This window comes from Colobus angolensis, unplaced genomic scaffold, assembly GCF_000951035.1.
Source record: "Colobus angolensis palliatus isolate OR3802 unplaced genomic scaffold, Cang.pa_1.0 Scaffold56, whole genome shotgun sequence".
NCBI lineage: Eukaryota > Metazoa > Chordata > Mammalia > Primates > Cercopithecidae > Colobus > Colobus angolensis.
The window spans coordinates 9,830,590-9,848,960 of record NW_012119154.1 but is presented as its reverse complement, the minus strand read 5'-3'; the positions used below and the strand labels follow the sequence as shown (position 1 = coordinate 9,848,960).

General features: G+C 42.1%; 1 protein-coding gene across 4 annotated transcripts in view; it reads left to right on the top strand.

Moving 5' to 3' along the window:
- MASP1 (mannan-binding lectin serine peptidase 1 (C4/C2 activating component of Ra-reactive factor)) overlaps positions 1-18,371 on the top strand; it is a 76,670-nt gene that overhangs the window by 19,092 nt on the left and 39,207 nt on the right. For all 4 annotated transcript variants that reach the window (XM_011961594.1, XM_011961593.1, XM_011961595.1 and 1 more), the window contains 3 exons: positions 9,997-10,174; positions 11,861-11,992; positions 16,184-16,380. In XM_011961594.1, coding sequence (XP_011816984.1) covers positions 9,997-10,174; positions 11,861-11,992; positions 16,184-16,380 — 507 coding nt within the window. The remainder of the gene's footprint in view (positions 1-9,996; positions 10,175-11,860; positions 11,993-16,183; positions 16,381-18,371) is intronic.

Sequence of the window (18,371 nt, the reverse complement as noted above, 5' to 3'; positions counted from 1 at the left end):
ATGGTTAAGTTTCTTAACCACAGAAATTTGTTCTCACGCAGTTCTGGAGGTGAAATGCCTGAAATCGAGGTGTCGGCAGGACCATGCTCCCTCTGAGCGTTCCAGGGGAGAATTCTTCCTTGCCTATTCTAGAAAGCTAGAATAGGCAGTTGTAGGCCAGCAGTCTTTGGCACTCCTTGGCTAATGGCAGCGTAACTCTAATCTCTGCCTCTGTCTTCACATGGCTGTCTTCCCTCTGTGTGTGTCTCTGTGTCCAAACTTTCCTCTTCTTATGAGGATACCAGTCATTGGGTTAGGGTCCGCTCTAAACCTGTGTAGTGTCATCTTAACTTGATTACATCTGCGAAGACCTATTTCCATATAATGTCGCATGCAGAGAAACAGGGGTTAGAACTTGAACATGTATTCTAGGGGAACACAATTCACCCTATAGTACAGAGAGTTTAAGTAATTTTTCTAACATCTAATCACTGGAGAAGATCATATAAAAATGAGGTGCCCTAGTAAGTAAGGGGTTGCATCCTAAAGAAACAGAAAACCTAACAAATTGAAAACAATTCACAATTTGACTCACTCTTGAGAAGTCAACAAAGGGCAGAGATGCTCTTATTGCAACCTTTCTTAAACATCTAAGATCTTTCTTCTCTTTTTTTCTCTCTCTCTCTTTCCTTTCCTTTAGGTCTTCATGAACTCTGGACTAAGAAACTCTTCTGTCTCCCCTTAGCCATCCACTTACACCTACCTACTCACTCCTTGGACTTCACAGTCACAAAAACTGTCCCCTGACATGAGACCCTCGCTGCCATACACTGTGATATGTGACTTTTAGGTATTCTGAGTTTCTTGATGTTTTCTCAGAATTTTACTTTTCACCTTATTGTTAATGAAGCAAAGATCTCTTTTTCAACTCTGTTGAGACCCAAGGGCTAGAGAAATGAGAGGGGGTGACAGAGTGCTGAGGAGCACCCACGCCATGTGTGGTTCTGTGATGAAGGGAAGACTCGAGGGGAGGCGGGTGACAGCAGATGCATGACCCTGCACTTCCAGGCTGGTTTAGTTGCTCCTCCTGTGTGCCCCCCTTGTTTGTTGACTTGAATTAACCGATTTTATACCATGGGGTGAAAGCTAGAGAGAAGCAGCTTTGAGCTCAAGTGTCTTTTTAAATGTAAAAAGAGAGGAAGAAGAAAAATTACCTATAGTTCCACTAACCATTGCTAAGAGTCACTCTAATTCCTTCTGCTTCTTATTTTCAATGCATACTTTCAGCATAGGTATAATTATACCATATATACTATTTTTTCTGCTTTTTCACTTAGTATCGCCTCCTAAGAATATTTACATATTGCTATAAACTCTCCATGAGTGTGATAATTCATGACTGCCTTGTGTTTAGAAGTTAATACTAATTTAACTATTTCTCTAGAATGGGATATTTACAGTATTTCTAATATTCTATTATTATATGACTGCTATAAATATCTCTGTTTATAAAAGTTTTTTTCCACATTTGGAATATTTTTCCCTAGGTTATATTCCCAGATATGGAGCCAAAAGATAACTTTCAAAGTCCAGGATAATCCAAACAGCCTGATCTATCTTGGAAGATACTGAGTTTCTCATCCCTGCAGCTGATAGTGAAAAGGTGGTATGATATTCACTAAGGGTGTGGTAAAAAGATAATAGGTTAGACTAGGTGACTTTTGAGGCCCCAGGAACCCATGAGATTGTGATTCTCCAAATTTCAGTTTACAAACATCAGCCTAATCTTTGTCCCAAATCACTTTCTTACTTGCTATAAAAGTTATCTATTGCTGTATGATAAACTACTCCAATAGTTAGTAGCTAAAACAACATCCATTTTGTTTGCTTATGATTCTGTGGTCAGGCGTTTGAGCTGGGCCCAATGAGATGGTCTTTTTGCTGGATTAGCCTGAGGTCATTCATGCAGCTACAGTTGCTCAGAGGCATGTCTGAAGCTGGAAGATCAAAGATGGCCTGAGCTGCTCATCTCGTGGCTAATGGTGAATGCCAGTGAATTGGTCTGGAGATTTTAATCCGACGGTTCATCTCTGCCTTCTGTGGCCACTGATTCTCCAGTAGGCCTCACAGGGCTTCTTCACACAGTTGCCTCAGGGCAGTATTCCACATATGTAAGTATTAAAGAAAAAATTATTCAATTATACTTGTTAAAGTGTGGTAAGGCAGACTTTATTCAGGACCAGGACAAAAACTATAGGGACCACGACAATGGGATTTTGCAGTGAGGGAGAGAGATTGGGTTCAATTTTGAGTATAGCATGGGCAAGTGGGGATTTAAAGCCAGGGAGCAGGGTGGAGGTCAGCGGATATTAAATTACTAAGAGGAAACATCATGGGTAAGGGGGGTTCTAGCTAAAATGACCTAACAGGATTCTTGCTGATGACAGGCCAAGATGATCAGACAGCACCTGGGGGGTGGTGGAGGATGAAGATCCCAATTCAATCTCTAGGGTGTAAAGATTTCAGGGATGGGGCATTCTTGCTACACTGATTCAGCAAATATTTTGCTAAAACTGAGTTTTACAAGGAAGTACACAGATGAGCCGAGGAGATGTTTCAGAAGCTGACTAAAGTTTGGCTAAGCAAAGAATCTTTGTTAATAGCTACAAGGCCCCTTGAGGCCTAAGTTTGGAAATAGTATACTGCTTTAAACATGTTGTATACTTATTGTCAAAGCAAGTTAGGTCAATCAATAAGCAGTGAAGTTATATTGCAAAAATTGTCTGTGTGCAGAAATGGAAGAGATTATTGTGAATAATTTTTGCAAACAATATATTATAATCTATCCTAGGGACAAAATAATTCATGTTCTTTGCATACATGAAACGCACATTTGCCCCTTCTCTCAAAGTTTTATCCTATTAGCAGGTCAGGCTTGAACTCCAGGACCTCATGATCTAAATCAGGTCTAGAGTCAGATGACAAACAAAGATAGAGCTCCTGAAGTATATCTCCTCTGGATTTAGAGATCTCTGAACCCAAAAGAAAAGTTATTTTCTCTCCACATGCTCAATATCTCCTTGTCTTGGTGAGAGAAGAATAAGATAACCACAATAGAATTTCCATTGAAAAATGAAAAAAATGGGAGGCTTATAGCAATTACTGCTCCATAGTATTTCTGAAATTTCGCCAGGCACACGTTGCCAACTCCAGATACCAAGAATATTCCTTGATTAGAGCCCACTTCTGCTTCCTGGGAGTGGTGAGAGTAGATCCCCAGTCCACTGCTCTCTGGGAGTGGTGAGAGTGGCTCTTGCCTCTGATCTTGACTCTGCCTCTGGCTTCTTAGCTTTGCCTTCTAAGACGTTCTTTCCTTTCTATAAGAAATGGCCCATGTTTGCAGCTGAGTAGTCTATTTGGCTCACTTCCTGTACATAGAAACCTGAAGCTCAGGAGCCTCTTTTCATTTTGAATTGCCACAGTCATTTCTAGTCCAAGCTGATATAGCTCCCTTAAAATCTTTTTGGGTCTCCTATGTAGCAGAATATAGTTCACTCCACTGGATAAAAAACATATCCACAGTTCTTTTCAAAATAGACCTTCCTACTTTGAAGGGCATGTCAGGGTGCTACAGAACAATGTTCTTAAGATTCTTAGGTGCCTTGTGGTCTGGCTGATAGGTAGTACTAGGTACTGCCTTAAATAGTCTAGGTCTTGACAAATTATTCTTACAGCCACACCATTGATTTGACATTTACCCTGAAGCCATTTTTGGTTTTAAAATCTTTCTTTTTTCTTTTTTCTTTTTTTTTTTGAGACAGAGTCTTGCTCTGTTGCCCAGGCTGGAGTGCAATGGCATGATCTCAGCTCACTGCAACCTCCTCCTCCCAGGTTCAAGCAATTCTTCTGCCTCAGTCTCCCGAGTAGCTGGGACTACAGGCACCCACCACCACACCCAGCTAATTTTTGTATTTTTAGTAGAGATGGAGCTTCACCATGTTGGCCAGGCTGGTCTCGAAATCCTGACCTCGTGATCCACCCACCTCGGCCTCCCAAAGTACTGGGATTATAGGAGGGAGCCACTGCACCCAGCCTTAAAATCTTTTACTAGTGGATGGACTATTTTTCAACCCAGCTAGTTCTGGGTGCTCTATGTTTCCTCTAAGTTCCGCTCACGTATTGGAGACTTACTTCTTCCTGAAGTACGTTGCCATATACAACTAGAAGAACATACTGACACTTTCAACATTCTGTTTAAAGATTTCCTTAGCCAGATATGCAAGTTCATTACATACAGTTTTCTTTTTCTTTCTTTCTTTCTTTTTTTTCTTAGGCAGGGTCTCTCTCTTCCTCTGTTGCCCAGGCTGGAGTGTAGTGGCATGATCTTGGCTCACCGCATCTTCAACCTCCCAAGCTCAAACAATCCTCCCACCCCAACCTCCAGAGTAGCTGGGACTACAGGCACGTACCACACCACCACACCTGGCTAATTTTTGCACTTTTTGTAGAGACAGGGTCTTGCTATGTTGCCTAGGCTGGTCTTGAACTCCTGGGCTCAAGTGATCCTCTCACCTGGGCCTCCCAAATTTCTGGGATTACAGGTGTGAGGCACCACACCTGGCCCATTACATACACTTTTCTACCTTCTAAGTTGCCGCAGACAAGTTTTGCCAATTGATTCACCACTGCATTACTCAAGTGGTCTGTTTTATACTCCTATAGCAGTCTCTTCACTGTTTTTCTAATATTTACTTGCTAGCCAATCCCAAAACTGAAGCCACATATTCTAATTTTCTGTTACTGCAGCATTCCACTTCTGGTATCAATAACTATATCAGTCAGACTTCAATCAGGAAGGCAAAGTCTTTATGAGTAATATGAGACAATGAATATTTATGGGTATTAGAACTCACGTAATTATAGAAGGAGTTGGGCAAGTGAAAGTTGGGAATGGGGAGTTAGAGGATTACAGAAAAGGTCGTCACCAAGCAGTTCTTTTAAAGCCCTGGCATGGGTGGAAATACTTGCATCTGCAAGGGAATCTGATAAGTCAATTCTACCTAAGGGGCCAAAGTGCAACTATGAAGGGGAGGCTCGTGGAAAGGGGTCTCTGAGAAGTTGTTGGCTGTAAGCAGCTACCACCTCTGTGGTTTCACCTGAAAGCATCTGGTGATAGGCATGGGCCACTGTTGGTCATCAGAGCCAGCAGTTATAAAGAAGAGCTGGGTTCAGAGTAGAGGAACGTGAGAGCAAGTGAGGATGTATTGGACACATCTACACCTTTCTTTCTCTGTATGTGATTACAAAACAACCTTCAGTGAGTGATGGCTATTGCCGTCCCAACTTGCACAAATTCCTCTTTTGGCCAACTCTAATCTGGAATTATACAGGGAAAGAAAGTCTAGGGAACATAACTCCCAGAGTAACTAAACTGGCAACAGCGTAATCCAGCATACTCCCTAAATGTCTGCCTAAATTAGGTCTGCAATGCTCCTCAAGGGCCCTGAGCAGATTTCAGAAAGGCTCCAGGAGATAGCTCGGGAACATTGACAAACAAAGCCACGAGGCATTTGGGTTATAAGACAGCCTTTATTTGCCTAATGTCTTAGAGGAGCACTGGCTAGGGAATCAGGAGGTTGCAATTGTGGACCTAAAGCCACCACTCACTAGATTCGTTTATCATGAGATTCATTCTCCACTCACTAGATCCACCAGTCACTTTGCCCAATTTGTTCAAATTATCTGGGTTTCAATTTCCTCGTCTATAAAAGGAGAGCAATCCCTCCTGGGCTGCTTTCTCTATACACTGCTTCGAGGAGCCAGTTGGTAGCCATCAATGCATTTGTTAAGCTGATGTAATGAATTCATGGACATGCAGAGAACAGCCATACATAGTGAGAGTAGCTGTTCTTCCATAGAGTATCTGTCCTTCCACAAAAATTTGGTCAACCCCTGCTGCCTTGCCATAGTTTTGCCTAGGAGGTTTGTGCTGTTTCTGCTGAGGTAGGAAACTCATGGAAACCAAAGCCTCTTGGCTTCTCCTTTTCAGATCTGCCTTCCCAGCTCTCTGTCCTCAACAGAGCCCCTTTCTGATGCCAGGCAATGGGTAGTGGGGAGGAGCAGTTGAGACTTGAATATCCCAGGCCTTCACTATTTCCTCTCCGTACATACTCTACCCACCCCCTATCATCCCTCCACGATTTCTACCTGCCTAAATTCTATTCATGTTTCAGTCTCCAGCTCAAAGATTATTCTCTTCTTCCTAAATGGTTTCTGATTCCCCTCAGCTGGATGCAATCTTTTCCATTCCTTAAACCCCCAGGGCAGCCTATCTTTGATTGCACTTACCATACCTTGACAATACCCCAACACATATATCTTTGAGTTCTTATCTTATTCTTCTACATTCCTGAGGCAGGGAACTTGCTTATTAAGCTCGTATAACAAATAAATAATTTTGGTATCCTTCACATTAAAATGTAGACAGAACTTAGTACACACATATTTGGTGAATTGAGTTCAAAGAAAACAAATTGAGGACATACAGCCACATGTTGGTGTCCTAAATAACAAGTCTGTAAGGACACAGTTGCCCACAAGAAGAAATAGAAAAATGAAGGGTTTATGATTCTCAGCCACGTGGGTCTCTATTATTATGAATGTTTTGTCTTCACTTGATAAGGTCTCTCCATCATGTTGATGTGATGACCTCTGAGATGGACAGTCCAAATAGAAGCTAGGTCTCAATCCGCCTATACTCAGAGGTAAATGATCTTTATAGAACTTCATACTCCACAGCAGAGGATGCAAATGTTAACCAGGGCCAGTGACCCCTCTGTTTAAGTTATGACTGGAGCTGTCAGTGAGCTACATCCTCTCTAAGAGACAGTCCATGCACCCAAGATAAGGTTTCAAGAGCCCTTTGAGCCAGGAAAATTGTTTGGCCAAGTGTCTGTGTCTTTAGTCATGTACTCTCTGGGTTGGTGGGTTCTTTTCTCTCATCTCAGAATAGTTCCTAAAGCAAAACTGATATCAGAAAATGTTCGTGTTATCTCTCCAGTCTTGAGCAAGTCACTTCCCCTCTCTTGACCTCTGTTTCCTATAGAAGGAGGCAGATAGAAATAGCTCTTAAAGGTCCTGCCCAGCTCTGATATTCCAGGACTCTATTCTGAGCTACAGGCTGAATTCCCAGGGCCCCAGGCTACTGGCCTTCTCTTCTCTGCTTCTAAAATGATGTATGGCTCAGATTTTCCCATGGGCCTCAGCTGGGACATGCTTCCTGTTCTCTGGAATACTGTGGCTCTGCAGGTGATGACCATTTATCTGCCATTACGAAAAGATCCTTAAGCCCAGACATTACAAGGAGGGAGGTCATTTATCGCAGACCCTCAGTAGTATCTCCCTAATCCAAATGACCAGTGGGTTCATTGAAAAGTTCACGTCCCCGTCATTGCAAAACCCAAGAGGCCTTGGGGATACCAAGTTTCAGAAAGAAGGCTGTGTAGCTAGAACTGTTAATGCCCAAGGCATGACTATTCATTATTAACAAGTTCAAGTTCATCAACAGGCAGTAATCTGAGTATTAAAATTCCTGCTTACCATCTTCTGGTTGGTTTATATAATCTATGACTATGATGATTTGTTAGAATTCTGTTAGACTATGATGACTACTATGTCCAAACTGGAAAGGAATCTAGAGCTCAGCTAGTCTAAACCCCTGTGTTTACAGGTGGATAACTGAGAGCTAGAAAGAAGATGGCCCAAAATGCAGGATATGGCAGTGTCAGGAACAGGACCCAGGACCTCCAACTGCCAGGTTCCTAAATATCCTATTACTCCAAAGCAGAGGTCACAAAGATGGTGTACTCTAGTTCATGCAGTTACTCACAGAAGAATCCCTTTCCCAAGCCCTCATTCTAAATCTATTTAGCCTTTTTTTATTAAGTTCTAGCAAGAGCAGTTTAACTGGTTTCGAATTCACAACATATTAAAAATAAGCAGACAGAAAAGTACAGTGAATAGGCTGATAAAAAGACAAGAAATAAAACACTACATAAAGAAGATTTCAGAATTTCAAGGCTTTATAGTCGAGCAATGTTTAATGCAGGTCAAGCGACATTACACAACTCCATATCCCCAAGATCATCACTTTAATGTAGTATCACAATGGCTGACATTCATAACAATGTCCCTGGATCACCAAGAAAGGGTTAGCATGTTTCACTAGAGAAAGTGGGTACTTCTTTAAAGAACTTTTTAAAAAAGTGTTACACCAAAAAGAAAATTTTTAGTTATAGTTAGGTAAACCTTTGGCTATCTGGAAAACTGAGTCAGACAAAATAATACAGCAGCTGGGGGTTCAAGAAAGTGACATTTCAGCTGTGTGCAGATAGGCACATTCTACAGTAACAACACTGGTGTGAGTTTGGCTGGTATCTGCAGAGAAGAGGAATAAATAGCAAAGCCATGATCTCATCTTCTGTTTACACTTCAATTCCCAAAGTTAGTGATTAATTGTACTTGTGTTTTGTTGCCAGGGCAAATTGTTTTTCTTTAAAACTCCCACTTATTTTAAATAAATAAACCATTAGTTTCAAAACAGAAGTGTCAAATGTCAAGATATTTCTGACATGCTAAGCTAATGAACAAAACAATGAATTCATTAGAAGCTACTAGAGATAGGCAGCCTTTGAGAACTTTTCTTTAATGACTTTGAAAGGCAGCAGGAATCATTCTTGGTAAGAGATTTTTTTCATACATCTTAGCTAAAATATTAGTCCAGAGGTTGCAAACACAAATACAACTTGTAAGAATTGAATTAGGTATAAGATAATTGAATAGGTACGTCAAGAATTCATAGTCAAATAAATACACCAACTAGCTATCATACGAAGCTTCCCAAACTCCTGTCTCACATAAAATCAGCTTTAAGCCACCAGTTTAGGATCTTTGCTTGGATCTCTGAATTCGCACAGAGCCTCTGGCTCTTCCAAAGAAGGGAATTCTTTTAGAAAACAGACATGTTTTTTGCATCTAAGTCTTAACACAAACGTACACACAGAGATATACACTCAAACTATTTTTAGATGATTCCAATAAATAGTTCTATATTAAGACTGCCTATTAAACATTAATGTTCACTACATGACTTTCCTGCTTAAAAGTTTTCAGTGTCTTCCACTTACTCACCGAATTAATGGCATTCAAGGTCAACCATAATTTACTTTCCATGTATCCTTCCAAGTACATCTCCTCCTACAATCCCCACAGACTCCCTGGCTACTCACTGTTCACAGAATGGGGCTTGTACTTTTAGTTCTTGTAAACAAATGTTTATTGGATAACTACTATGTGCCAGGTCCTGTTCCATGAACTGAAGACACATCTCTAAAGAAAATAAGTCCTTCTCTCCTGTAGCTTATATTCTAATGTGCATTGTTTGCCTGCTTTGAGTGTATATGCAGTGCTTCTGCTTGTATGAAAGCACTTGTCACACTGTATAATACCTGCCTGTGTCTGTGTTCCTCAACCTCAACACTGCTCTCATGTGCACAGAACTGTGTCTGACTATCTCTCATCACCTCCATCTCATGCTTTGCTCAGCAGTAGGCACACCTTGGATATCAATGAATGACTTATATTGTGTATACAGTTTCCATTCTTTGGAAAGGTGGTAAGTTCCTGTTGCACAGAGAATCTGTCTGTGAGGTCATCTAACTTTTTTAAAACTTTCATATTGAGTTATTTTTAATAAATAAGCCTTTTGGTTATTGACAGGAACAACAAATATCAAGTTACTTCTAATGGAACTAAATAAGATGAATGAAACTGATCAGATGTCCACATTGACTTAACCTGTAATGCATCTTTTCTCAAGAATCCTTAACCTCCTTTCTTTGGGTTTCTCAGGCTGACTAACCTACTCTTGGGTGGCCTCTTCCTTTTTCTTTTAAAGATAAGAAAAGAAGCCTAGCTGGGAAACTGCTCACCTTGTTCCCTTTGTCTTTGACCTCAAAGGTAGAAACTGAGGACCAGGTGCTGGCAACCTTCTGTGGCAGGGAGACTACAGACACAGAGCAGACTCCCGGCCAGGAGGTGGTCCTCTCCCCTGGCTCCTTCATGTCCATCACTTTCCGGTCAGATTTCTCCAATGAGGAGCGATTCACAGGCTTTGATGCCCACTACATGGCTGTGGGTAAGTTGGAGAACCGACTCATCCTCAGGTCTGTCTGTCTCTCTGAAGATGAAAACTGTCCTGTGCCCTCTCCTTTATGATGGAAATCTGTGTATGCACCACATAGATTATGCACCACATAGATTCTACCATTAATGTCTTACTGCATTTGCTCTATCACATATCTATCCATCCATCTATCCTCTATCCATCCAGCAATTCATGTTTTACAAAGTGTTTTAACGTAAATTGCAGACATCAGTACACTTCTTCCTAAATAATTCAGCATGCATATTATCTTGCTAGAGTTCAATATTTGTTCACAGTATTTTTTCTCTTTGTGTAAAATTGACATAAAATGAAATACACATATCTCATGTACACATTTGTTGAATTTTGAAAAATCTTTATTTGTGTGTAACCCAAACCTCTAACAAGACATTGAACTTTACCAGCAGCCAAGAGGGTTCCTTTGTGTCCCCACCCAGTCAATCTCTGCTCTTACTTCCCTTAGAGGAAACAACTGTTTTCATTTTTTTTTCCTGCTATAGATTAATTCTTGCCTCTTCTAAAACTTCATTTAAATGAACATGTAGAGAATATATTTTGGGGATGAGGATTCTTTTACTCAGCATCACGTTTTTGAAGTTCATTCGTGTGTCGCATGCATCAGTAATTTGCTCCTTTTGCCGGCAGAGTAATTTTCCATTGTATGAATATACTAAAGTATGTTTACTCATTCTCTCATTGATGGCTATTTGGGATCTACCCATTTTTTGGCTCTCACTAATAAAGTTTTTATGAACTTTCTTGTACAAGTCTTTTTGCAAACATATGTTTTCAATTCTATTGAGTAAATATATAAAAGAAGAATTGCTGGGTCAGAGGATAGGTATATGTTTAGCTTTATGAGACACTGCCAGACCTTTTCCAAAGCAAATGTACCACTTTTTATCTGTCCCCCAATGTACGAGAGTTCTGGCTGCTCCACATCTGCACCAACATTAGATGTTGTCAATTTTTAAAAATTTTAATCACTCTGGTGGGTATGTAGTGGTACCTGATTGTGGTTTAAATTACATTCCCTTAATGACTAGCAGTGTTGAACACTTTTTCATGTGCTTATTGGCCATTTGTTTATCCCTTTTGGGGAAATGTACATTCAAATGCCTAGGACAGGGCTTGACCCACATTAGGGGCAGAAAGAAAGAAAGCATGAGGTGGAAGTTAAGAGCACAAGCTCTGTACCCAGCTTGTCTGGATTTAAATCCCGGGTCTGCCACTTAGTATCTGTGTGACTCTAAGTTCATTAATGCCTCTATGTCTCCATTTCATCCTCCATAGAATGTGAATAGTAACAGAATGCGTAGTAACAAATGTGTAATACTTCATGAGGTTGTTATCCCATACACGGTTATTATTATATTATAACTGTTAGAGGATAGTGGTCCCACCAGAAGTCAGGTTGCCTGGGTTTGAACTTGGTTCTTTGTGACCTTGGGTAAGTTGCCTAACCTCTCTGAGTTCCAGTTTCCTAGTCTGTAAAGTGAAGATAATGGCTACCTCTGGGCTGTATGTGAGGATTAAATGAGAGAATGCATGAATCTCCCAGCATAGTGAGTGGCCCATATCAAGTGCTCTATAAATGTTGGCTGTAGTCTCCATCATCATGCCTGTATTGATGGAGAGGCTTTACCTGTCCTACAGATGTGGACGAGTGCAAGGAGAGGGAGGACGAGGAGCTGTCCTGTGACCACTACTGCCACAACTACATTGGCGGCTACTACTGCTCCTGCCGCTTCGGCTACATCCTCCACACAGACAACAGGACCTGCCGAGGTAGAGACTACTAATGATTCTATGCATTGCCCTTACAGGCCACATCCTCAATAACCTTAGATGAGGCTCAGAGAAAGACAGATATGCAGTAGGAACAAGTAAAAATGAAGTCAATGATGCACCTCAGACCCCACATGGATGAAGATGCAGAAATGTCCACCCAGCCTGGAAACCCAAACTTGCGTTCCCAAAGGAGAGAAGCTCTAGACTATTTGGCCATCTTTCTTTCTGGGCAGCATTTTTGCCATATAGGTTGCTGTGTCTTATCCTATTGTAGGCAATTGGTCTGCTCAAGTTAGGGGAAAATTTGGGTTTCCCAGTTCTTTCTCTTTGAGCCATGAATTATGCTTTACCCAGCAACTCCTTTTCCTCTTCTTTTCCATGGCCCCTAAGTTCCTCTACAATAGAGAGACCTCAGTCCAAAGGGAAGAAGAGAGAGAGGAAAGAGGCAAACAGAAACAGCCAGAAAACTTCCCATTCCTTCTATCTTTGTTTTCATCTCTCATCAACATACGTACTATGCTGTAGTTGTGCTTAGAGAGGGATGGAGAAATGGAAGGGTTTAGCCACTTTCTAGGAGGAGCTCTTGGGCTAGTAGGGGAATGGCCACGTAAGCAAATGGTGAAGTGTCTTATGGTCTCTATTTTAACAGTAATGTTTCCATTACATTTACGTAATGGAAGTATGGACGTAGCACAATCAGACCTGTGCAGGCAAACACCTCCCAGAGTTGTGACCCTTGACAGAGATGAAAGAATAAGGAGAAGAAGGGCCTTCCAGGTGGAGAGAACAGCTTCTGCAAACAATCAGAAGTGTGAAAGAACTTGCAATATTTCAGGGAACAGCCAGTAGATTAGTGTAGTCAGGATTAGCATCTATGCTTGAAATCTCATTTGGAAGCTGAGTGAGGGATCACTGGAGGAGGGCAAGTCTGGAGACAAAAGTTTTTTTTTCTTCCTCCTTCAAAAGCTGCTATTTGCTTCTGAATAAAACCCTATATAACACATCAGTATAAAGCAATCTAAAACCAAAAGAACAGGCACGTGCAGGATTTTTCTTACAGAGTGTATGTTTTCTATCGTTTTTATTCAGTTGAGTTTTTACTGAGTATCTACTATGTGTTGAGTACAGTTAGGGCCAAGAATGCTTAGGGCAGAGCAAGCTTTCTAACTCATTTTCTTCATTTTCACACGTCAGCAGGAGCTTTTCAAAATATCATTTTCCTAATAGTTCCTCTCTCCCCATGAAATTTTAACACCACAGATATACTATACATCTGTTTATGTACTGTATGTCCATCTGTATATTGGGCATTTAAAAAGTAAGACCTTCCCCACCAAGAAGGAATTTTAGCTTTCTTGAGGGCAAGATCGCCCCCATGAGAATGCTTGGGGTAAAAAATGAAAACAGTTGGGAACTCAGGAGACTCCTATCTTCACCTTGTCCTGCAGCTCATAGCTGTGAAACTTTAAGTTAGTCATGCCCCCTTTTTCAGAACCACAGTTTTCTCATTTGCAAATAAGCAGAATGAACAAGGGCGTAGAAACATTGACATCCCAGATCTAGGATGAACTGTCCCAAGGGTAAAGTCTTAGTGACAAATCAAGGTTCCTTAGCAGGGCTAAAGTCATGTCTAGGTTCCCAGGACAGTGGATTCTTGGGTGCAGTAAATGCAGTGGGGAACAAAGCAGAATTCCTGCACTCACAGAGCTTATAGTCCAGTGGGAGCAAGAAAATAAACATAAAGTTAAGGAGCTGTTAAAAGAAAAACTTGAGACAAATTAAATTTAACAGAGTTTAACTGAGCAAAGAACAATTTGAGAATCCTCCCCTCCACCCACCCTACCACCACCAGAACATGTTCAGAGCAACTCCAGGGTTGCTCATGCTGGATAAGATTTATGGGAAGTAGAAGAAAAGTGATGGACAGCAAATGGAAGTCAGGTACAGAAACAGCCAAATTACTTACAGCTTGGTATTTGCCTTGTTCGAATGTACTTTGAACAGATGGCCACCCGTGACTGGCCAAAACTCTGTGATTGGTACTGTTAACTTAAAAATCAAGATTTCAAATCTGTAAGTTTGGAAAAAGAGAGGAGATTTTATTCCTTATAAAGTCTTACAGCAGGTGGCCATCCTCATAGTCTGGGAAGCACCACCTCCAGCCAAGACCAGAGACAGGCACTTGAAAGGAGGAGGGATTGGCCGGGCGCGGTGGCTCAAGCCTGTAATCCCAGCACTTTGGGAGGCCGAGACGGGCGGATCACGAGGTCAGGAGATCGAGACTATCCTGGCTAACCCGGTGAAACCCCGTCTCTAATAAAAAATACAAAAAACTAGCCGGGCGAGGTGGCGGGCGCCTGTAGTCCCAACTACTCGGGAGGCTGAGACAGGAGAATGGCGGGAACCCGGGAGGCGGAGCTTGCAGTGAGCTGAGATCCGGCCACTGCACTCCAGCCTGGGCAACAGAGCGAGACTCCGTCTCAAAAAAAAAAAAAAGAAAGGAGGAGGGATTGAGGTAGGAGCTTTATGCTGAACAGGTTGGCTAAACATATTCAACAGGTTACAGGAGGAGCTATGAATATTTATGACAGTGGTCCTGACACATGCATATTGAACAAACATGCATGCAACATATGATCCATGTTCATTTTGGGATGGAGACTTCACATTAAATGTATTACAGTTACGGTCCAAACATCTTTTCAGGACAGGAGACATTCAGGTGTGCAGCCTCTGTAAACTGGCCAGAACCAGGCCATGGTCAGAAGTCTCTTATCAAGAGAAAGTGACTGAAATCAATGTCTTATTCATTCAAAGCCATAGTTACGGCTTGTGGAACAGGGTGGGGATCAGCCAGTTGGCATCTGGTAGAGCTGAAAATTGTTTTCATATCACTTATTGCAAGGCCAGTGCTTGTTCAGCTGCTGGAGAAAAAGAAAAACTTTGTAGCATCGTTAGAACATAGTTTTCGCTTTCAGTGCGGGAGATGCATGACTTAACCCTTGCCTGGCATGGCCTTAGGTCCTTCATCATTTACAATTTGGTATTTTATTGCCACGAGTAGTCTGTTTTCTCACTCTCATGATCTCTATTTAACATTAATGCTGGTCACTTCTTGTGTCCAAACTGCAGAGAAACAGGGATATAGAAGGAGTGTCTAACCTACCACTCCATCATGGCCAGGAATTCCGTTTTAAGGTTTTTCTGGAGATCCTTTTGCCTCAGGGGGCCCATTAGGTCAGTGGAGGGCCTAGGACTTTATTTTTAGTTTACAGTGGAAGAGTAGATTACGGTCTACTTAAAAATCCAATTAGGTTACTGTTCACCATGTATGCAGAACCCTTCAGGCTGAATTTAAAATATGTAAGAAGGCCAGGCAAGGTGGCTCACACCTGTAATCTCAGCACTTTGGGAGGCCAAGGCAGACAGATGGCTTGAGTCTAGGAATTTGAGATCAGCCTAGGCAACATAGCAAGGCCCCATCTCTAGAAAAACTACAAAAATCAGCCAGGTATGGTGGCACATGCCTGTAGTCCCAGCTATTCAGGAGACTGAGGTGGGAGGATCACTTGAGTCCAGGAGGCAGAGGTTGCAGTAAGCTGAGACGGCACCACTGCACTCCAACCTACCTGACAGAGTAAGGTCCTGACTCAATAAAATAAAATAAAATAAGTAAGAAGGAAGCTTAAGGCTACATTTAATTGAACACAGTGAATAGCACCATAAAGAAAAACAAAACAGAGACGGGGCTAGAAAGTGAGGTGTGTGTCAAGGGCCTATAGGAGATGAGGGATCTCTTGAAGTTCTGGGAGGAGGGAGGGCAGGATCACAGAGGTCCAGGCATCCCTCTGACCACTCCATCTCGAAACCCTTCCCTCTCAGATCCCTCTCCCTGACCCCCAAACCAGAGGATCTGATGAGAAGGATCTTCACACAGGGTAAACAGCCCTGGACAGACAATTAGAAAATCTGTGTTTGAGTCTCAACTCGGTAAATTGCTAGACATGAGACCTTGGATAAATCATTTCCTTTTATTGAGCTTCATTTTTCCCATCGGTAAAATGGAGATGCTGATACCTTCCCTGTCTACTGCTTGGGACCATCAGGAAAATCATACAGTAAGAGATAAGCAAGGCTTGCTGTGGCCGTGGTTGCGATGTGCCGTTTTCTCTGCTCTGTTTCCAACAGTGGAGTGCAGTGACAACCTCTTCACTCAGAGGACTGGGGTGATCACCAGCCCTGACTTCCCAAACCCTTACCCCAAGAGCTCTGAATGCCTCTATACCATCGAGCTGGAGGAGGGTTTCATGGTCAACCTGCAGTTTGAGGACATATTTGACATTGAGGACCATCCTGAGGTGTCCTGCCCCTATGACTACATCAAGGTGAGCCTGCAATGAACACTTGTCCTGGAGATGCTGGAAAACCTTGGCTGAGTTGGGAAAATTGATATTGCAGAATCTTCACCTTCTTCTTCCAGGATAGAGAGCCAAGCAGCTAGTTTCTCAAAAAGGCATTATTTAAAATAATATCTACCATCTTAATTAGATCTGTTCCAGGAATCTCTGATCTGAAATGACCCCCCTGGCCATTAGGGAGGCTTGAGGAGGAGAGTCTTAAGGTTGAATCTGCATTTTAGAAAGGTCTCTTGCTGGCATGCCCAGTCTCATGAGCATGCATCCCATGCTGCCACACAGGGCCCTGTGCACAGAAGGTCCTCATGCTTGGTTTAATAAACATATGAAACTATGTTTCTTCTGTTTATTTTTTTAGCCGACTACCAAGGCAAAGAAGAATGTATGAAATTTTTAATTTGTTTTAAATAAGGGGCCCCGTATTTTCATTTTGCCCCAGACGCCACAAATTATGCTGCTGGGCCCACTTGCGGGGAAAAGCTATGTCAAAGGCAAATAAAGATGGAAGAAATACCACAGGCAAATAACTACTCTATTTGCAGTTATTTCAATATTATAATTAAGAATTTGAGCCGTGCCTGGAATAATGGGGAGATATTTTTGAGATGTGTGGAAAGTAAAACCGGCAATTCTTACAGAGTGAACAGCCAAAACATCCAAGCAGAGCTGAATATTAGGGTCTAGCTCAGAAGAGACACTGAGCTGGGGATAAAGATGGGTGCCGTCAAATGTTTAAAGAGGTACTGATTTAAACTGTGGAAGTGGGACGTCCTAGAAAGAAAAAAAAAGGAAGCTAGAACACAATAGATTATGAGACCTAGATGGAGGAAGAGGAACCCACAAAAGAGGTCAGAAAGAGCCAGAAAATGAGACTGCCCGGGAGAAAGCTGTCAACAGCGAGAGAGGCAGAAAAGCCTCAGAGGACACAAAAGAAAACTCTAGAACTTAGAGCCTGGCCTGTCCCCTACTTGGATACAGAGGCTAAGAGGCAGCTTGGCTGGAGGGTGACAGCAGGAAGCATAGGCCACGGGTTTTCTATTTTGCTGTGTTAGCAAAGTGCCACAAACATAACAGCTTAAAACAATGCCAATTTCTTATCCCAGCATTGTGTCGGTCAGAAGTCCCAGTGAGCACAATGGGATTCTTTGTTCAGGGTCTCATGAAACTGAAATCAAGGTGTCAGCTGATGGAGCTCTTATCTAGAGACTCTGCAGAGGAATCGACTTCCAAGACCATTTAAGTTCTTGGCAGAATTCAGTTCCTTGCAGATATAAGACTAAAATCCCCTTCTTCTTCCTAGCTGTCAGCCAGTGGTGGCTCTCAGCTCTAGAAGTTGTGCTTAGATACTTTCACATTGGTCCCTGCCATCAGAGGCAGTCCCTTCCATCAAATTCCTGTCACACTTCAAATCTCCCTGACCTCTGTTGCTGCTACCAGCAGAAGGAAATTGTGTGGAATGGGCTCGTGTGATTGCGTTAAGCCCACCCAGATAATCTCCCTCACTTTAGGTCAACTAATGAATAACTTTAATACACCTGCAAAATCCCTTTTGCCATTTAACATAACATCATCACAAAGTAACTCCAGGGGCGAAGCTCAACCTTCAATCTAGAATTCTGCCTGCCATAGTGTCTCAGGAGCTACACATGGGAGCCTCATCCAAGCATGCAACCTCTTGGGGCTTCATTTTTTTCCCCCTCTCCTCAATAAAGACAGGACAAAGATGTCACTTGGGATTGTAGAGGTCACCAAATGATTGGTAACGAGTCATGGCCCTCAAAGATGGGAGAAAAGTGCATTAAAGACATAGAAAAGAACCAGGAATGAATGGTGGGGAATCTGGATCAGATAATAGAGCCTATTGCCTTCTCTTCCCTACTGCCCCCAACCTACTGCAAACTCACCACCTCCCTCCTGCTCAGCTGCAAAACTTCCCAACGGGTTTTGTTTTTTTTTTTTTT